Genomic DNA, 19,100 nt, shown 5'->3' with positions numbered 1-19,100 from the left:
ATTAAAGCAGCGGCTTATTAGGGCTCTCTTGATCACTCAGGTCGGAGAGGAGGAAAGGTATGATAGTAATAATTGGAATGCAGGGTGAGCCTGCAGGGGGGAGAAGCTGACGTGACATTGCAACAGCCTGAGGCATGCCCTGTGTTCTCCTGGAGAAGTTGTCCCTGGATCATGGGACACTGGCAGTGGCGGGCTACACAGGCTCCTGGGGGAGTGTGGTAGTGTCCTGTGCTTGCCCACAGGATTTTTGGTGGCAGTGGTGGCATTAGTGGTCCGTGCCTGACTCTGGGGTCTGAGATGATAGCTGCGGCTCATGCCCATCTCTGGAGCTTGCTTAGGCTGTGCTCTGCCGTCTGTGGGCACACAGAGCAGGAAGCGCCTCTCCTCGCGCATCCCGAAACAACGGTTTCTGGCCTCTTAGGCAGGTCCAGACATTTTCCTGGACTCCCTCCCGGCTAGCTGTGGTGCACTAACCACTTCACACTGTGTTCACGCCACCAACCCCAGTCCTCTCCCTGGAATCTGACCCCCAATCCTCAGCTCCCAGTCCTCAGCCCCCCAGCGGGTGAGCAAAGCGTCTCAGGCTGGTAAGTGCTGGTCAGCACCGAGCCTCTTTGCAGGAATCTCTCCGCTTTGCCCTCTGCACCCGTTGCTGCACTCTCCTCTGTGGCTCTGAAACTTCCCCCACACACACCCCACCCCCGTCTCCGCCAGTGAAGTGGCTTCCTAGTGTGTGGAAACTTTTCCTCCTTCACAGCTCCCTCCCAGATGTGCAGGTTCCACTGCTATTCTTTTGTCTCTGTTTTTTCTGTTTTCTTTGCCCTCTCCAGGTACATGGGGATTTTCTTTCCTTTTGGGAAGTCTGAGGTCTTCTGCCAGCGTTCAGTAGGTGTTCTGTAGGAGTTGTTCCACATGTAGAAGTACTTTTGATGTATTTGTGAAGAGGAAGGTGATCTCCACGTGTTACTCCTCTGCAATCTTGAAGGTCTCTCTCAGATTTTTTCTTAATGGAAAACACGTTTGTTCTTTCACTCTTAGTCTCATAAAATACTATACATTTTTTGGATAGTATTCACCACAGAAAAATATGTTATTGTGAGATTTTATTTTGCATCTCTCTCCTCAGTACTTTGTAAGCTCCATGATAACAAGAATCAAATTTCCTAATGAATACCTAGTACTAAATTTGAAATACATAAGCATCTTGCTAAAATAGGAATTCAAAAATAATTCTATTGAATAATACTGATTTTGTATGAAAATGTTTATAGAGGCATTACTTACAAAAGCAAAGGACAATAAAAAATGTAAGTATAAAAACTGGGGAAAGATGGAGTAAATTAAAGTTTACACCTAGGATTGAATTCCAGTCATTCACTACACATAGTGTTTCAGAAGAAATATTTAACAGCATTAGTATGCTCAAGCATGAGAAAACATTATACTGTTTTGGTTATCATTTTCCTCTGGGCACACAACCCTCCCTATTGACAAAACTAAAATGAAATAGAATATTCTTATCATGAGCTGTCCAGACACTGAAATAAATACCCAGTGTAATTTTTTGCTCTTCAAGGAAACCTGAAGTCACATGGCTAAGTACCTGAATAGTCCAGAAATGGAGTACAGACATATATAGACCATCCAGTTTTACAGGGGGTTATCATAAAAGAGGACAGAATGGAATAAAAAGCACTTAGTTTTCTGTAAAACTAGGCCACAGAGATGCTTGATGTATGGAATTACTGTGGATACCCCTGGAAAACTGTCCTATATAGAATCTCTTCACAAGCACCCTCTAGGTTTTCCAGAGGGAATAGATGGGGAATACGATTATATTATTTAGAATGCTTTTGGATTAATTAATAGGAATTCTATATAAACTTGCTAAAACAATGAGATCATCTATTGTCTCATAAAACTGGAAGTTGGAGCAGATTTCTAAGCTCACTGAATACACGACTTAATGAGGTCATCAGAGTCATTGGTTTTATCTGTCTTTTATCTCTTTTGTCCTCAGGTTGGCTTTATGCTAAGACTGGTTGCCCTCAGGGTTACAAGGTGACTGCCAGTAGCAATCAGTTTTAGAGGCTTATTCCTGTTCTTACGTTCTTGACTGAAGAGCAAAGAAGAACTTTCCCAGAAGCCCTTAGCTGACTTCCTAATTCTTTTAATTCTCAGTAAATTCCATTTCTATTTTCCAACCAATCACTGATAGGTGTAAAGATAAATATTGTGATTGGTTTAGACTAAACGGAGCCCACTCAGTCTCTACTAAGTTATATAAGCTTCATAGAATGAACTGGATATTTGGGGAAAATGAATTCAGTTTCTAGTAGGGAAATGAAGGGGGCATATGGAATATAACTGGATAAGCAACAATTAAAATCCAATATTACAAGCTCTTTGGCTATCCGAGAACTTATTCCACATACATATTTTCATTCCACACATTCTACAATACATTTAAAAAAAATTCATGCCCACTTGAAATATGTCTTAATTCCTTCCCAAAGGGAGAAAATCCAAAGTCAATTACTGCATTTATTCTGAAGTACAAGATCTCTGGGTAGTATTCAGTCCTCTGACATGGCTCCCAATGGTCCAGTGATTTATCTTCCTTAACTGTACACAAAGTGGTAAAAAGCATGATAATTACAATAAAAAAACTCCCTTTTGTAAAGGTGGACAACGGGAAAATATGCAGTTGTCTATAATATACTTTACTTGTTGGACAGGGTTACAAAAACTTCCTGTTCTGTCAGTGAAGTGATTTTCATAGCTTGTGAATCAGAGAGCTTTTATTCTCCTCTCTCAGAGTATAGCCATGCCTGTTGTCTCTGTGACCTTAGAGTGGACAGTGTAAAATTTCTTTTCTGGGTCTGCACCACTTTAGCAACGTACTTTCTGTAGGTGAAAATTCTTGGGACTAGTGTTTACTTTAGAAGATTTAGCAATCATATACTCTAACCAGGCTTGGGGTCACTTTGGTATACATTTCTTTTAAAACTAGTTATACAGCCTACTTGTTTTCAATTAACTGCACGACTACTAATACACAATCAGCAATTATTTGGGCCTATGAATCTGGAAGTTTCTGGTTTATGATAACAAGCTCTGTGCTCTGTCTGTGCCATGAGACCTTAATGTAACACTTTCCTTTCCTCTTGGTCTCAGTTACCAGGTGATTTAACCAACTGCCTCTGGCACGAATATCGCTGCTTTAGACAGCCGTATCTTCACAATAATCAGACTGTGCCCTTCATCAGTCACACAATGCTTTACAGGAGGTGCTTGGAAGAGGTTTGGAGGGACAAGTGTTTTGTTCTAATCTTATTTTCTCTCAAATTCCCAAACGTTTAGAGTAACGTTCTTACAAGTCTTAGCTTTCCTAAATCATCCAGGCCCATGATTACTAAACTTCCAAATGTTTTGATTGTAATCATAAGTGAAGATGACCTCTCTTAGCAGAGACATATTTTTCTCGCTCAGATTTCATGAGTCACTTGCAGACAAAAGTTTTCTCCATATCTTAAGGTGTTATGTAATGCCAAAGAAAAGATTCAACCTAGTTCAATCTCATAAATATTTCCTACTAGGATTCATGATGACTCAGCCATCATCAAAAGTTGATACATCACAATATACAATAGGCAATAGTTAAAAAGAACTTTTCTGTAGAATAACTAGTATTTTCAGATTCCTGTGACAGAAAAATATTATCCTTATTGCCTTGTATCAATTTTACTCAATTCCATATTTTAGAATGTTATTTCCAGATTTCCATTTCTAACACAAATATTTTATTCATTTAGGATGCTGACTCAAGGAACTCTGATTCAAACAGCTTAACTATGATTGCTATGAATAAGCTGATACAGAAGAAGTCTAGGAGAAAGACAATCTTCAGAATTTATCAATTTAGGAGCTCATTAGTATTATAAAGGCTCAAGTTTTACTATCTCTCAGCTCTCCTGGCCACAGTATTGATGCCACCCTAAAATTGGTTCTGTACATACTTGTAGAATTACTGCCAAGAATGATCATGATTACCTGCATTTTCCTTCACATCAGTGATAGAAGAAGAAATGTTTCTGGAAATCACTGCTAATTACACAGAACTGATTTTTCCAAAAGCAAATTTCTTTATGATTCTCTGTGATCTGAATTTCACTGCATTTCTATTCCTGAAAAAAAAAAAGATCACTGACAAGTAGAATGACAGCTTAACCAGAATGTTTGATGAATGGCACATTATTGGTTTCCAATGTGTCATCCACAGCCTATGGATATCCAAGCTGCCTGTGGGAAGGTTGATACCTAATCAAAATCAGAGTTGTAAGTAAAAGGAAGCAGTGCTGTGGCTTAAGCAAACAACCATATCTACTGTAAGGACACTAGGAAATTACTGGATTTTTTGATTAAAAAATGTATTAAGGCTTAGGACATGAAGACTGATAGAACTGATGGAAATATAAGAGCAGTACTACCCCATAGGTAAGTACAGTAATCATAGGGACTCCATATATAGTTTTTCATGATTACAAGACATTCGGGAAATTCAACTAACTTTAGATGTATTTTCTTTGGAGAACTATGTTGTATTTCTTCTTGCATTGTTTTACTATATTATTAACAGATATTGTTCCCAAGAACACACATTAATAGCTCTACTACATACAAATCTCATCTTCTTCGAGTCTGTTTCCAAGGGAATTCTATCTGCTACAGAATCTGATTGGGTCAATTAGATATTATCTCATTATCCAATACATGGTGTTTCTAATAGGATAAGTTTCTGATGATGAATAAACTCCTGGTCTTCCTTATGCCTGTCTGTACATGGTGGATTTTACCAAGGTGCTAAAAAGAAAAAAAATTGATATTAAGAATAAAAACATACCTTTTACAAAATATATAAATAAGTGTATTAGAGTAGGTCTTAAAAAGAATACCAGTCCACAGTATTACTAGAGAGAGGATAAAATAACATAACAGTTAATACATTGCTGAGATTGTAAGATGATAAGGCAGGCAATTAATTTCTCCCACCAAAGAAATAAAACACAAAACAATAAAAATAACAAAAGATGACTTGTAATCAGAGAAGTGATTTTAGTCAAAGAAATCTGAGACTGTCTTAGAGGCAAATTCAATATCAGTTTAGGAAAAACTGACTAAATCATGGACTTGTGCTAAGTTGGGGATGAATCTTACACCTGTATATTAAGTGCAGAGTCTCACTGGGGGCTAAAACAGGAGGGTACAAAAATGTGCCTATCACTAATGGAAGGCTGTAAGAAATCATATTTTTATGCTGTGGCTGGGGGTTAATAATAATATACCCTGCATGTTTGCAATTACAGATCTCACTTGGGTCTGAAGTTCAAATTAAAAGTAGATCTCTAATCATAAAAATCATATATCGATAAATTGAAGCTAAGCTCAAGATAGTTTCCCAGGTTAATAGTGTTCCTTGGAACCCAGAAGAAGCACATTTAAACCTATCTTAGAGGAAATTATTCTCTACTTAAGCCCTCAGAATTTCAACAAACTAAATTGAAAAAAAAAATGACCTCAATATCAAATATGAACTGTAGATGAAATGAAGTCAAACATAAATAAAAGTCAGCTTAAAAAAAGAACTGATATACATACCATGTCTTTCAATAAATCCAGTGATTTTTGAAAAATCAGTTCTAAATGTAAAGAAATTATATAAAATTATTTTATAAAATAAAGACAAAATCAAGAAAAAGTCTATATCTATTTGCAAAATATCCAATGCAGTTCTTAAGAAAAATGTTAAAATTAAAATTACAATAAATACATTAAACGTAAGATTTAATTTAGCTAAATAGACGATTATTATTATTTATTTATGACATACCCAATTTAACAGGACATAGAAAGTCTGAAGTATAAGTGACAGAAAGAATCTAAGGGGAGAATACTGATCAAAAAGAAATGGATTTAGTTATAATAATATCAGAAAAAGAAGTCAAAAATACTATCAGTGATTAAAAGATATTTACTATGATCAAATGTATGAATCATTAAGAAGACCTAGTAACTCCAGCTTCTCAAGTTTCTATAAATATAGCAACTCAGTCTTCACAAGGGAAAATTGAAAATCCACAAACTGGGAAATGTTCTCACACTTCTTTCACTTAATGCTATGTCAAAAAATATTTATAGATATAGATAGGTAGATGACAGATAGATGGATGAATGGATGTGTGTGTGTGTGTGCACAAGCATATGTGTATCTTATAAGAGTCTTGAATCAGCAACTGAATTATTGAATCTGACACTGACCTGGGGTAACATTCAGACACTTCAAAAACATCTAGATAAGTGGTCTGAGGTATCAATAACATCTATTAAACAGAAATGATACGCTCTCAAGTTGTTAGCATGAGAGAGATGGATGTCAGGTGATAAACTGAGTTCTGACCCAAGCCCAACTCACAGTGTGCTCACCGGTTCATAATGAAATTTGTGGATATTTGTCCCGTTCCTGATATATAAGTGGAAAAAACACAGTTAGTGATAGAACACCCCTTGTCTTGCTTTTCAAATTTGTGTAGGAAAGCCAAATGAAACTGAACTGAACTCGTCTCCCATTCCAACAAGCTTGAAATCAACAGCAATACTGCATTTCTGGAATTACTGAAGAGATGTGTATTACTGTCAAAGATATGAAAAATGTAGTAGTCGTGATTCCTAGATATCCCCATTTAATTTGCTTACATGGCTTTAGCACAACAGTGATGGATCATGGCACATAAACATGGACTCCTGTATATTTAACAGGTGGCAGCCTGATTTTGAATTGAAACTGCTATGTCTACATATGATACCCTGACTAAAAAAGCTTATCATAGACATTACCATTGGAGATTTAGGTGTGCATCTATTGGTTTGGAAAATAATAAATAAGTAAATTTTCAATCTCCATTAAGTGTGTGTGTGTCTATGTCTGTGTGTTTATATGGTAAGGACCAAGGACGATAGTTCCATCTTCACGGTTTTATATAAGTATTATATCAACTCTCTTGCTTTCTACATAATACTGTATATAGGGCATTTATAATCTCAATAATCCATAGAAGATACCAGTAATTTGCTATATTGATTACATCAGAGTGCTCATTTAACCCCTTTGGGCCCCCACGGGAGTGGAGGAAGACTGGACAGAGAGGGAGAAGGGGCCATTGAAGGTACAGTATTTACTATGGGATTTAACTCCTCAAAGGCCTCCCAGTAGCTTCAGATCTGCTCAAGAATCCTTCATGTCCTCCTGGTTTGCAGCGAGTGGCTCACAGCTTCAAGGCCTCCTCTGTCAGATGGAGAACTATTTCAAACATCCTTCCTCTATTTTGTACTGTAGCAATGCAGACAGGAAACCTGACCCCATTTTCAGGTTCTAAAGAGAAATTCTAAGTACCTGAAAGACTGAGGAACATGGTGGCTTTTATTTAAGATGTGGAGACAGAGAGCACATACCTGGACTTGGGCCTACAGCAGCACCAAATTGCACCAAGAGTTCCCTTTATTTTCTCTCGCATCTCTGTTCCTCCTTTTCTCTCTGTTGGATTAGCCACGGGGGCTCCAAGTTCTTCATTGTGTGGTCCTGGTACCAAGGTTCTCCTGGGAATTATAGAGATATTCACCTTCTACATCGAGCACTTCTTATTTTTTCCCCAGCAACATAAGTCATCCTTAAGAGGGGTCAGGGTGCTAGCTCTTAAATATATTTTAGTCATCCCTTTGTACATTAAATTTTCTTTCTTGGAGACTGCTCCTGACATGGTGTTCACTGTGCTCTCAGCCGGCCTCCTGAAGTTCTGCCCTGCCAAGGCATTCCCCACCAGGTACAGTTCAGGAGCTGCCTACCTCAGGGTGATAGGTTATCTTCTAGTTGCTTTATTCTTCTCCGTTTTACATTTAGAGAGTATAATTGGAATACATAAACTTCTCTGTGACCACAGCTTTATTTGCAACCCACAGGTTTTGTTATGGCATATTTTCATTATCATTCAATTAATAAAATTCTAATTCCCATTGCGGCTTCATCTTTGACCTACATAATGATCAGAAGTATCCAACTATTTGGTAAAATATTGGTTATATAGGTTTAAATTTCTTGCTTATTCAGTGCCTTGTTTTATAACCAGAATATAGTCAATTTTATAAATGTGCCATGTGCACCTAAAAATTTCTGCATAATATATATATTCCATCATTGTTGGTGCAGTGTTTTATGTAAATTTAGGCCAAAGTTTTTAATGATGGTACTCAGATCTTCTATAATCTGCTCATTTGTTGTTGTGGTTCTATGTTCCTGATCTAGGTAATTCAGATTTTTCTATTTCTACTTAGATTTTTGGAATTTCCCTTCATATATTGCATTGAAGTTTAGACTTATAATATATTCCTTGTAAAGTAACAGTGGGTTTTATTATCCTGCCTTATCACCAGTGATACTTTTTGCTTTCAAATCTATGTTAACATTAAAAAATCTTCTTCAATTTTATTGTTGTTATGACATAATTTTTTAATCCTTTCATTTTCAATCTGACTCTTGTCTCTCGTAGGTGGCACAGAATTAGGTTTTTGGTTTGTTTCAATAATCCTTGTCCTTTAATTTCAGTATTTACAGTTAATGTATTTTCTTATAGACCGTTTACTCCTTGTTTACTATTTGTCCCACCTTGTTACGTTCCTTTTGCTCTTCTTTCTTCCTTTGAGATTTCTTCAAATTCCATTTTCCCTTGTATTAGCTTGTTATTTTTACATAAGTAGCAGTTACACGTGTACCATGACTTATTAGCTCTTTTACTGCTTCTCAAGCAATGCTGAGATCTTAAATTTCTTTTACTACTTTTTCCTCTTCCATTTGTTTTAATGCATTCTAATTTTTGATATATTTTATTATTACTCTTGTGTGCTGTTAGATTTTACTTAGGTTTATCCACTTATTTATCCTTTCTGTTATACACAATTCTTTATAAAGTCCTTATTTTCATCTGTGATAATCTTCCTTCTGCCTGCAGGTCTCCCTTTAGAATTTAATTCAGTCAGTTCTGATGAGAACATATTTTCTAAATTTTGTTTGTCTGCAAATTTCCTTATTTCATCTTTCCTTCCAAACAACATTTTCTCTGCCTCTAGAATTCTCAATGGGCAGTTCTTTTCTTCAGCACTTAAAAATGTTATTCCATTATTTTCTAGTATCCAGTCAGTTTCACTGAGAAGTAAGCTGTAATCTTAATCCTATTGTTCCTTTGAAAGTAATCTCTCTCTTTTTCCTCGGGCTGCTTTTAAGATGTCATGTTTTTCTCTGCTGTTCATGAATTGTACTGTGGTGATCTTAGGTGTGGTTTTCTTTGTATTTGTTCTTGTTGCTTTTTTTTTTTTAGTGCTTATTGAATTTAAGGCTCCATATATTCTTTTTAGTTTTAGAGAACTCTCAGCTGTTAATATTTCTGAAATATTGTTTTCATCCCAATCTCTCTCTCCTTTTTTCTTTGGACTCCAGTTTACACATATGATAAAAATGTTTACTGTGGCCCATATGTCTCAAATGCGCTTTTGTGTACTTTTTATTCTTTTCGTTTCCCATGCTTTAGTCTTAATATTGTTACTACTCTATCTTCCAGTTCACTTACCTCTCTTTACCTGTGCCCAATCCACTACCGAGTTTTAAATTTCGTATAATTTTTAATTCTATGAGTTCAACTTCAATCAGTTTATAGTTTCTAGTTGTCAAGTTAAATTCTTCACCTATTTTCTTGAACTTGATAATATTTACCGAAATATGTATGAACTTGAACGTTTGGGTCATCTATGATTCTGATTCTTTTTTGTTTTTTATTCTAATTCTCCTTTTCTTGGTAGTCTTGGTGGTTCTTCAGTGAATACCAGACTTGGGATATGACAAGTTGTAGAGAATCTGAATGACATTACAGTTGTCCTTTGAACAACCTGGGTTTGAACTGCACAGATCCACTTATACATGGATTTTTTTCCAATAAGTAATACAGTACTACACGATCTGTGGTTGGTTGAATCCTCAGATTCAGAACCACAGATAAGAAGGACCGACCATAAAGTTATATGTGGATTTTTGACTGCACAGGGAGTCAGCGTCTCTAACCCCTACATTGTTCCAGGGTCAACTGTATTTTCTTGAGGAGAGAATTTCCTATTCTTAGGTAGGGAGCAGAGGGGAAGATCACCTCAGTCACTGGACCAACTTCATACTCATTTTCCTTCTTTATAAGATTCAATGTAGATGTTGCATCAACCTTCCTAACACATAGACACACAGACACACACACACACACACACATATGTAGAGAATTCCAATGTCCTAATTCATATCATTAGTTTTCCATTGGGCCACAAATCTTTCATAGGTTCTGAACCCCAATTTTGTCTCTTCAGCATTATGAGCCAACTAAGTCTTTGCTTTGACTTCAGTTAGCTTTTGTTTGACTTCTTAGCATCTTGTCTTGTCTACCTATTATACATGGAAAATACTGCAAGGGAACACTGTTGCTGAATCCAGCTCCGTTCTCTGAATCTTTACTCTCTCTGTGATTTTGGTCCTTAAAATTCTAGCTGCCTTGTTATTTCTCAATTCCAACTCTGGTTTCCTTAGTCCTATGACATTGTCCTAAGATCTACTGGCTTTTCTACCTCTTAGGAGCCACATTTGGTTTCTCAGACTTTTGCTCTTCATCAGTAGTTTCTAAATGACTGGGCTAGAAACGCATGTGCAGAATATTGTTCTCACTTCAGTGAGTTTCTTTCTCTATTTTACTTTTCCAGGTCATAGCTACCTCAGTAGCTTTCTAACACTCACAGTCAAATGTTTCTTATGATTTATCTGGCCTTTCTAGTTCTGGGGTAAACATTTTCATACCTTCCAATCCAATTTGAGTAATGTATTGTTTTTACAGTGCATTAGTGGAAATTAAATGGTAAATTCAGTCAGTCATTTCATACATCAGAAAGGAAAATCAGTCAACACAACTGTCTGACTGAAATGAATGAAGAAAACAATTCAAGGTAAACAACTGTCCCAGTAGACTTGTATAAATACAGTAGTGGTGTCAGGTGCAGAATTAATCTTTCCTCACCCTTAACTGCAGAACACTCTGCCAGCCAATTCAGTCACTCAAATGATACTGAATTATAATATTCCAGTTTCATTTACTCTCAGTTACTGGTGACTGCCCTTCCTTCTCCTTCATCTGTCCATCAGTGGAGAATGTCAGAGCAGGAGAATAGTAATATTGGCATATTGTAATGCACTGTCTTGAATTCTACCGCTTCAAAATTCTTAGGCTAACTCAATGATCTTAAAGAGCCTGGTGCAGAAAGGATATGTGAATTAAATCCCAGACCACTGGCTGACCCTTCCAGCACTGACATCCCTTATTCCTGGTTCTAATATATCACAGAATACTCAAGAGGAAAGTTTTGAGTGGTCAGCAGAAATATGGCTCCAAAGCAGGCAGATGGAAAAGAAATGTTGTCAACTGTGAACCACCTGAAAGTTGACTTGTCTTTTACTCATAAACCAGATTCAGTGTGAATTCTATTCTGCTAACTGTTAGAGAATCTGTTGGAGGAGTGTGGGCAATTCTTCTGAATTTTTTACTATCTAACTTTTTGGTTTTTTAACATCTTTATTGGAGTATAATTGCTTTACAATGCTGTGTTAGTTTCTGCTTTATAACAAAGTGAATCAGCTATACATATACATATATCCCCATATCTCTTCCCTCTTGCGTCTCCCTCCCTCCCACCCTCCCTACCCCACCCCTCTAGGTGGTCACAGAGCACGGAGCTGATCTCCCTGTGCTATGTGGCTGCTTCCCACTAGTATCTATTGTACATTTGGTAGTGTATATATGTCCAAGCCACTCTGTCACTTCATCCCAGCTTACCCTTCCCCCTCCCCGTGTCCTCAAGTCCATTCTCTATGTCTGCGTCTTTATTCCTGTCCTGCCCCTAGGTTCTTCAGAACAATTTTTTTTTTTAGATTCCATATATCTGTGTTAGCATACGGTATTTGTTTTTCTCTTTCTGACTTATTTCACTCTGTATGACAGTCTCTAGGCCCATCCACCTCACTGCAAATAACTCAATTTCATTTCTTTTTATGGCTGAGTAATATTCCATTGTATATATGTGCCACATCTTCTTCATCATTCATCTGTCGATGGACACTTAGGTTGCTTCCATGTCCTGGCGATTGTAGATAGTGCTGCAGTGAACATGGTGGTACATGTCTCTTTTCGAATTATGGTTTTTTTAGGGTATATGCCCAGTAGTGGGATTGCTGGGTCGTATGGTAGCTTTATTTTTAGTTTTTTAGGGAACCTCCACACTGTACTCCATAGTGGCTGTATCAATGTATATTCCCACCAACAGTGCAAGAGGGTTCCCTTTTCTCCACACCCTCTCCAGCATTTATTGTTTGTAGATTTTTTAATGATGGCCATTCTGACTGGTCACACAAAAAACTCTGGCATGGTGTTCACCATCTAGCTAATCCTAACATGCAGACATTTATGAGAGTAAAGTCAGGTCTTTGCCAGAGTGGGTTGCGTATTTGGGCAACTGGGTCAGATCAAGAAGGGCAAATGTAGGCTGCCAGAGTAAATAAGGAGAGGAAAAACAAAAAGAGCGAGACATATCATTCATCAGTGATTTCCCCCCCAATATTCTTAGCCTCCACCTATCTCCATCTTACTGGTAACACAGGAAATAGACTGAAGAATCAGGTAAAAGGTCTCTACAGAAACTGAGGTAATATAGAAAATAAAAAAATGAAACATAAAATTGTAAATTTTCTTCCTAGGGATAATTGAGATGATACTTCAATAATAACATAAGATCAGGTGAAGTCTAAAGAAATTTTAGAAAACCCGGATAAAGTAAGAAGACATCTCTTCGCCAGCATCCGAATGTTAGAGAGACACCGAGACATGTGGGCCAAGTTCTGGAGAGAAGGGAAACACAGACACAAGCTTGACATTTGGTGCAGCTTTTCTCCTTGGGGCATTTGCTGATTCAACTCATACAACCTAGGAGCTGAAAAGCCAAGGAGTTCAAAAGACTCTAACCACAGAAGCCAAACGGCAAGAGCTCAAGCTAAAGGCAACAACTAATGGAATGACAAGCTACACGTATCCTTAGTCTCACAGGGCTGGGGGAACCATTACATTTAAAGCCTAACAAATACAAGGGTAGTTGGGAATAGGGAGAATCTAAACATTCACATGCTAATCCCAAAGGGCAACACCCGTAGAGGAAGGACAAGACAGAAATAGAGCAACCTGCACACAGAGTGAAAAACGGTTTTGAATGAGCTCAAACTGAGAATGGACTAAGGTTTCCAGTCCCTATAGTAACTATCTGCCATGGGCAAAAGGAAATCTTTTCAAGAGAACGATAACAACATCCTGAATGTGGAGGTATCTTTATAGTTTCCTAAAATAAGCCCAATTTTAATATAAAAATAATTGGACATACCAGGAAAAAGACTAAATGATCAAAAGCTCAAAAAGAAAAAAAACAGAAAGAAGGAAAAGAGAAAATATAAATAGACACAGGAGGACAAGAGTTAATAGGCCTTGGTTAAAAAACAAAACAACTACGATTAAACAAAGAAAACAGACACATGGCAAATAAGTGTATGAAAAGATGCTACACATTCCATGTCATCAGGGAATTTTAAATTAGAACAATAATGAGATATCACTACACACCTATTCAAATGTCTAAAACCCAAATACTGAAATACCAAAGTTGTTGACAATGCAGAACAACTGGAATTCTCATTTGTTGCTAGGAAGATACTTGGCAGTTTCTTACAAAACTAAACATACTTTTACCATACAGTGATCTAGTAATCATGCTATTTGGTATTTACCCATAGGAACTGAAAAGTTACATCCACATAAAAACCTGCACATGGATGTTTATAACAGTTTCTTTCATAATTGCCAAAACTTGAAATCCACCAAGATGTTTGTCAATAGGTGAATGGATAAACGAACTATGGTATATCGGTACAAAGGAATAGCATTCAGCAATAAAGAGAAAAGGCTATGTAGCCATGAGAAGACATGGAAGAAGCTTAAATGCGTATTGCTAAGTGAAAAAAAGCCAATCTGCAAAGGCTACATGCATATTATATGATTGCAGGTATATGAAATTTAGGAAAAGGCAAAAGTGTGGACAGTCGAAAGATCAGTGGTTGCCAGAGGTTGTGGGGAGGGAGAAAAGGATGGGTGAAGCCCGGAATTTTAAAGGCAGAGAAACTCCTGTGTATGGTTCTGTAATGGTGGATACAGGCTATTGCACATTTGTCAAAAATCATATAATGTACAAAACAAAGAGTGAAGTCTAAAGTAAACCATGGACATTAGTTAGTAATAATGTGTCAATATTGGTTCATTAACTATAACAAATGTATTACGCTAATGTAAGATATTAATAATAGGGGAAACTGGGTAGAGAGGTAAGGAGGTATGAGAACTCTGTCCTTTCTGCTTAATTTTTCTGTAAACCAGAAACGGCTCCAAAATAGTCTGTTAATTTAAAAAACAAATCTAGACCTGCATACAAAACTTGCACGTAAATCCAACCACAGCAGCATTATTCATAAGCGCCCCAAAGTGGAAATACCCCAAATGGCCATTTACTGTGAATGGATAGATGAAACATAGTAATATCTAGACCATGGAATATTATTCAGCCATAAAAAGAAATCAAGTACTGATGCATGCTACAACATGGATGAACCTTGAAAACATGCTAAATAATTGTATGATTCCATTTGTATGCAACGTCCAGTCTAGACAAATCTGTAGAGACAAAGTATATTAGTGGCTGCCTAGGGTTTGGAGAAATGGGGGAGTGAGTGACCTATAATGGATTCTTTTTCTTTTGGGGGGTGGATGAAAGTTCTAAAATTGATTGTGGTGGTAGATGCATAACATATTAAATTGTACACTTTAAATAATATGGAAAGTAAATTATATCTCAATGAAACTATTATGTAAAATTATGATTAATGTATTAAAAAAGGAAAACATGTACAATTTAAGCAAAACTTGTCTGTGAAATGCAACCAAAAGAAACTTCTAGAATTAAAAATGCTGAAATTAAGCACTCAGAAGATCGGTTGAACAGTACTTTAGTCAAACAAAAGAAAGGATTACAAATGTCAATTAAAAAATAACTACACTAAAATGTGGAAGGAAAATGATGGAAAACAGAGAAATAAGTACTTAAGACATATAGAGTATATATAAAACACTGTGTCTAGCCAGCCCCAAGTCACACAGCCTAGGGAGGAGACACACAGCCTACCTGAATCACAAGGACTTCTCCAAAGGAAAAATGAGGTTCTGATGCCAGAAGTGGATGGAATGAATTGCAAAGAAAAAGAACAATGGTAAAGTATAATCTAGATATACATCGGTAAATACATAGGTTCCCTGGGGTTGTGATCTGATACAAACAATAAAAAAAAAAAAAAGATAAGACTCATAGTAGAGGCTGCTAGATTCTGCTGAGGAAAATGTCCAGGGAGGGAAGAGTTGATTTATTTCATTATTTTTTTAGAGTCCACATATAAGTGACATCACGCACTATTTGTCTTTGTCTTATTTCACTTAGCATAGTGTCCTCCAGTTTTTTCCATGTTGACTTAAATGATAGGATTCTTCTTTTTTAAGGTTGAATAATATTCCATTCTGTGTGTGTGTGTGTGTGTATATATATATATATATATATACCATATTTCCTTTATCCATTAATCTACTATGGACACTTAGGTTGTTTCCATACCTTGGCTCTTGTGAATAATGCTACAATGAACATGGGAGTACAGATATCTCTTCTAATAATGATGATGTTTCCTTTGGATATATACTCAGAAGTGGGAGTGAGGAAGAACTTATGACACAAATCGACCATGTGTAAAAGACGTTGTAGGAATGCAAAAGTCTGAACACCTAGCCAGAGTGTGGAGTATTTGGAAAGGTCATTGTTCAAGGTCATACATAGTTTAAAATTATGACATTTCAGTGAGCCTGTGTGCATGAAGGCTTGCTTATATTTTGGGATTTGAATATAGTGCAAAGAAGTGTTGCTAAATTTTCGATCAACATCAAAAACAGGGTGGAAATGTTTTTTCTTTTATTATGAAACTGCAGGAAAGGCAAGCCTAGAATCCTAGGCCCACTAGAGTCTTCCCTGATGATAGTGCTAATTTAGGAGAAGAAGAAGGATCCAAGGCCATAGAACAATTTTGAAAGCAAAATAAGACTGCTGAGCCTTCACCCAGTGTATGAGATTAAGTTTTAATGGCATATGATGAAGTGGCCATGACACAGCCAGCAGAGCTCGTTGAGTTGTTGAAAATGGCTCTTGAAGCTACAGGAAATGAACAGTAGACATAGAAAAAGAACAAGGTAAATCCCAAAGAGTGGAAGGACAAAATTAATCAAGAGAAAAGTCAAAAATAGAGAAGAAAAGCAGTAAACTTGACAAATAAAACCAAAAGCTTGTTCTTTAGAAAGACCAATAAAATAAGCAATATTTGGCAAATATGATAGTGATGGGACTAGCTATAAAACAGAGTTTTTTTTTAATTACAAAAGAATACCATGGTAGCTTTATACCAACACATTTGAAAATCTGGACAAAATGGCTGATTATTGATTAGTTATGTGCAGCCATTATTTACTCCTGTTTTGAGTAGAGAATACAAGTAGCTTTATGAAAATAGAAAATATAATCAAAGATATACACCTTAGAAAGACATCAGTTATTTTCCAATGTATTAAAAAATTAGAAGAGTCCTAATACAAAAATCAGATATGGAAAATTTACCCAAAAGTAACTAGAAGCACATTTCTTTTAAGATCTTAAGTTCTACCTCATATTAGCAAATAGATTCCAGCAACATATTTTTAAAAAGTCATTATGATCAAGAGGGATTTATCACCATAAAGCAGATTTTTTCCCTAATTGGGATCGGGCAGATGAGCTATGGGACTTTTCAAATCTCCAAAAATAATGACAAGAATAGTGACAGAAAAATAGGAGGCTGCAAGCAAAAACATTCAGGAAATGAGGAGAAATGAATGAGATTTAATAGATGATTATGACAGCCAGGATAGTACAGTTCGTTGGCACATACTTCATACAAGCTAAGGCTTTGGTTTTTTTGTTGTTGTTTTGTTTTTGTTTTTCTTAATTAGGAGAAATGTCTTAGAAGCAGCACTGTGGAGGGGAAGAGAATGACAATCTAGTCTCTAAGCTCTACAACAGTTGTCCTTCTCTGAGGAGACAGTAAGGAAAGTTGTGTCATCAGGGGAAGTCAGTTTTTTTTTTTTTTTTGGCGGTACGCGGGCTTCTCACTGTTGTGGCCTCTCCCGTTGCGGAGCACAGGCTCCGGACGCGCAGGCCCAGCGGCTATGGCTCACGGGCCCAGCCGCTCCGCGGCACGTGGGATCCTCCCGGACCGGGGCACGAACCCGCGTCCCCTGCATCGGCAGGCGGACTCTCAATCACTGCGCCACCAGGGAAGGCCGGAAATCAGTTTTTTATTCAAGTCAGAAGATAAAGGAAACATTAAAGGAAAATACTGAAGATTGGGAATTTTGGTAATGACAGACTATATATTCTAAAGGATACACAGAAACTATTTGGGGAGTGAGAGATTGGAAAGAGACGGGAGATTAGATCAGATCAAGAGATGTAAGAGGTTATGGGGATAAAAATTAGTATTTAAATATCTTGAATGCTTGGACTTTTGGTAGTTACAGAGTAAAATGGGAATAAAAGCATGATGAGATTAATCCTGCTGGTCTTCTGGGGGAAGGTAAGTGGTGAAAACAGAGATATGGAGACACGCTGACTGCACTGGTGAGGAGTACTGGTTATACACCATACTGGTGGGCTTTCAAAACGCTAAATGGAGGTGGGGTCCTGGCTAGGGAAGGGGAAGTCTATATCGACTTGGACAACAGAATTTGGGGGGGTGGTGATTTATTAAATCCAAGAGAGTAAAATATATCAAAAACAGTGGAGGTCGGGAATCAGACAATGTGAAGAAGTTGGGGAGAGAGGAGGAATTGATTGGGGGTGGGCTGTCCCTGAGTCATTACCTGGTAGTGAGCACTCCTTAAAAGACAGAGCTGGGGAGTAGAGGTTTACCTAATGCAGCACTGGAATTAATTAGTTGAGGTAAAATATGTTTAGGAACATAGGAGTCTATCACTCACAAGTGTGGAAAAAAATTTCATCTCCCAGTAGAGACACTGCATTTTACACTTGCCATCAGGAAGATGAGTGTTGATGGGGGTCTGTATGATCATGGGCTGATGATCCATAACACATATAGTCATAAAGATAAATGGGTTCTAAGTGGATCTGGTGATAGATTCTATTCACACTTCTGGTACTTCTTATTAAAATGACTACAAACTCATTCCAGGGATGTATGTTCTTTGCAATTAAAGATGAAAACCAGGCCCCTTAATGAGCCCGTATAGGGTAATACATTGTCTAGTATTAGCATCATGCTATTGCCACTTTTCAGGGAGCACTGTTCGCTAGAGTCTTTTCGTAATTTTACAGATAATCATGAAGTGTAATGTAATCATGGGAAAGCATTTACAGGAAAACTTCATTTATTTGGCATGACTGGGAAATAAATGTTCCTACCTTATTATTTTAGATAACTCAAACATCCCCCTGGAGAATCCAAAATTTAAAGAAAAAAATCTGTTCTCAATGAACTTCTTTTACAATTTGTTGTTTCTTTAAATACGGTAAAAGAACATAATTTAATCCTTTCTTGACTACTTAGACTAAGCAGGCTAGAGTCATATCTGAAAGCTAGGTAGCCAAGGCCAAGATATTTAACTTCTCTCAACTTTCCTTTTCTCTTCTATAAAGTCAATACCAATTTTATAGGGTCATTATGAGAATTTAATGAGATAATGCAAAGAGAGCTTAGCTCCATTTCTGTCACACAGAACACAATCAAGTGTACCTAT

General features: G+C 37.0%; 1 protein-coding gene across 10 annotated transcripts in view; it reads right to left on the bottom strand.

Annotated features, from left to right (window-relative positions):
- LOC307195711 (uncharacterized protein) overlaps positions 1–19,100 on the bottom strand; it is a 123,653-nt gene that overhangs the window by 20,672 nt on the left and 83,881 nt on the right. For 2 of the 10 annotated variants that reach the window (XR_013830930.1, XM_079940072.1), the window contains 3 exons: positions 7,510–7,653; positions 5,659–5,699; positions 1,127–4,863 (listed from right to left, as the gene is read on the bottom strand). The exons of 1 other annotated variant lie outside the window; for it this stretch is intronic. Coding sequence is in view for 3 of the 9 variants with exons in the window: in XM_079940072.1 (XP_079796198.1) it covers positions 4,853–4,863; positions 5,659–5,699; positions 7,510–7,653 (196 nt within the window). In the remaining 6 variants the exon portion in view is untranslated. Of the gene's footprint in view, positions 1–1,126; positions 4,864–5,658; positions 5,700–7,509; positions 7,654–19,100 lie in introns of those variants that run through there. 7 more of the 10 variants (XR_013830932.1, XM_079940075.1, XR_013830928.1 and 4 more) reach the window with 6 other exon arrangements.

Source organism: Stenella coeruleoalba (genome assembly GCF_951394435.1).
Source record: "Stenella coeruleoalba genome assembly, chromosome: 13".
NCBI lineage: Eukaryota > Metazoa > Chordata > Mammalia > Artiodactyla > Delphinidae > Stenella > Stenella coeruleoalba.
Note: the sequence above shows the minus strand (reverse complement) of the source record. Positions and strands in the feature narration are given on the sequence as shown.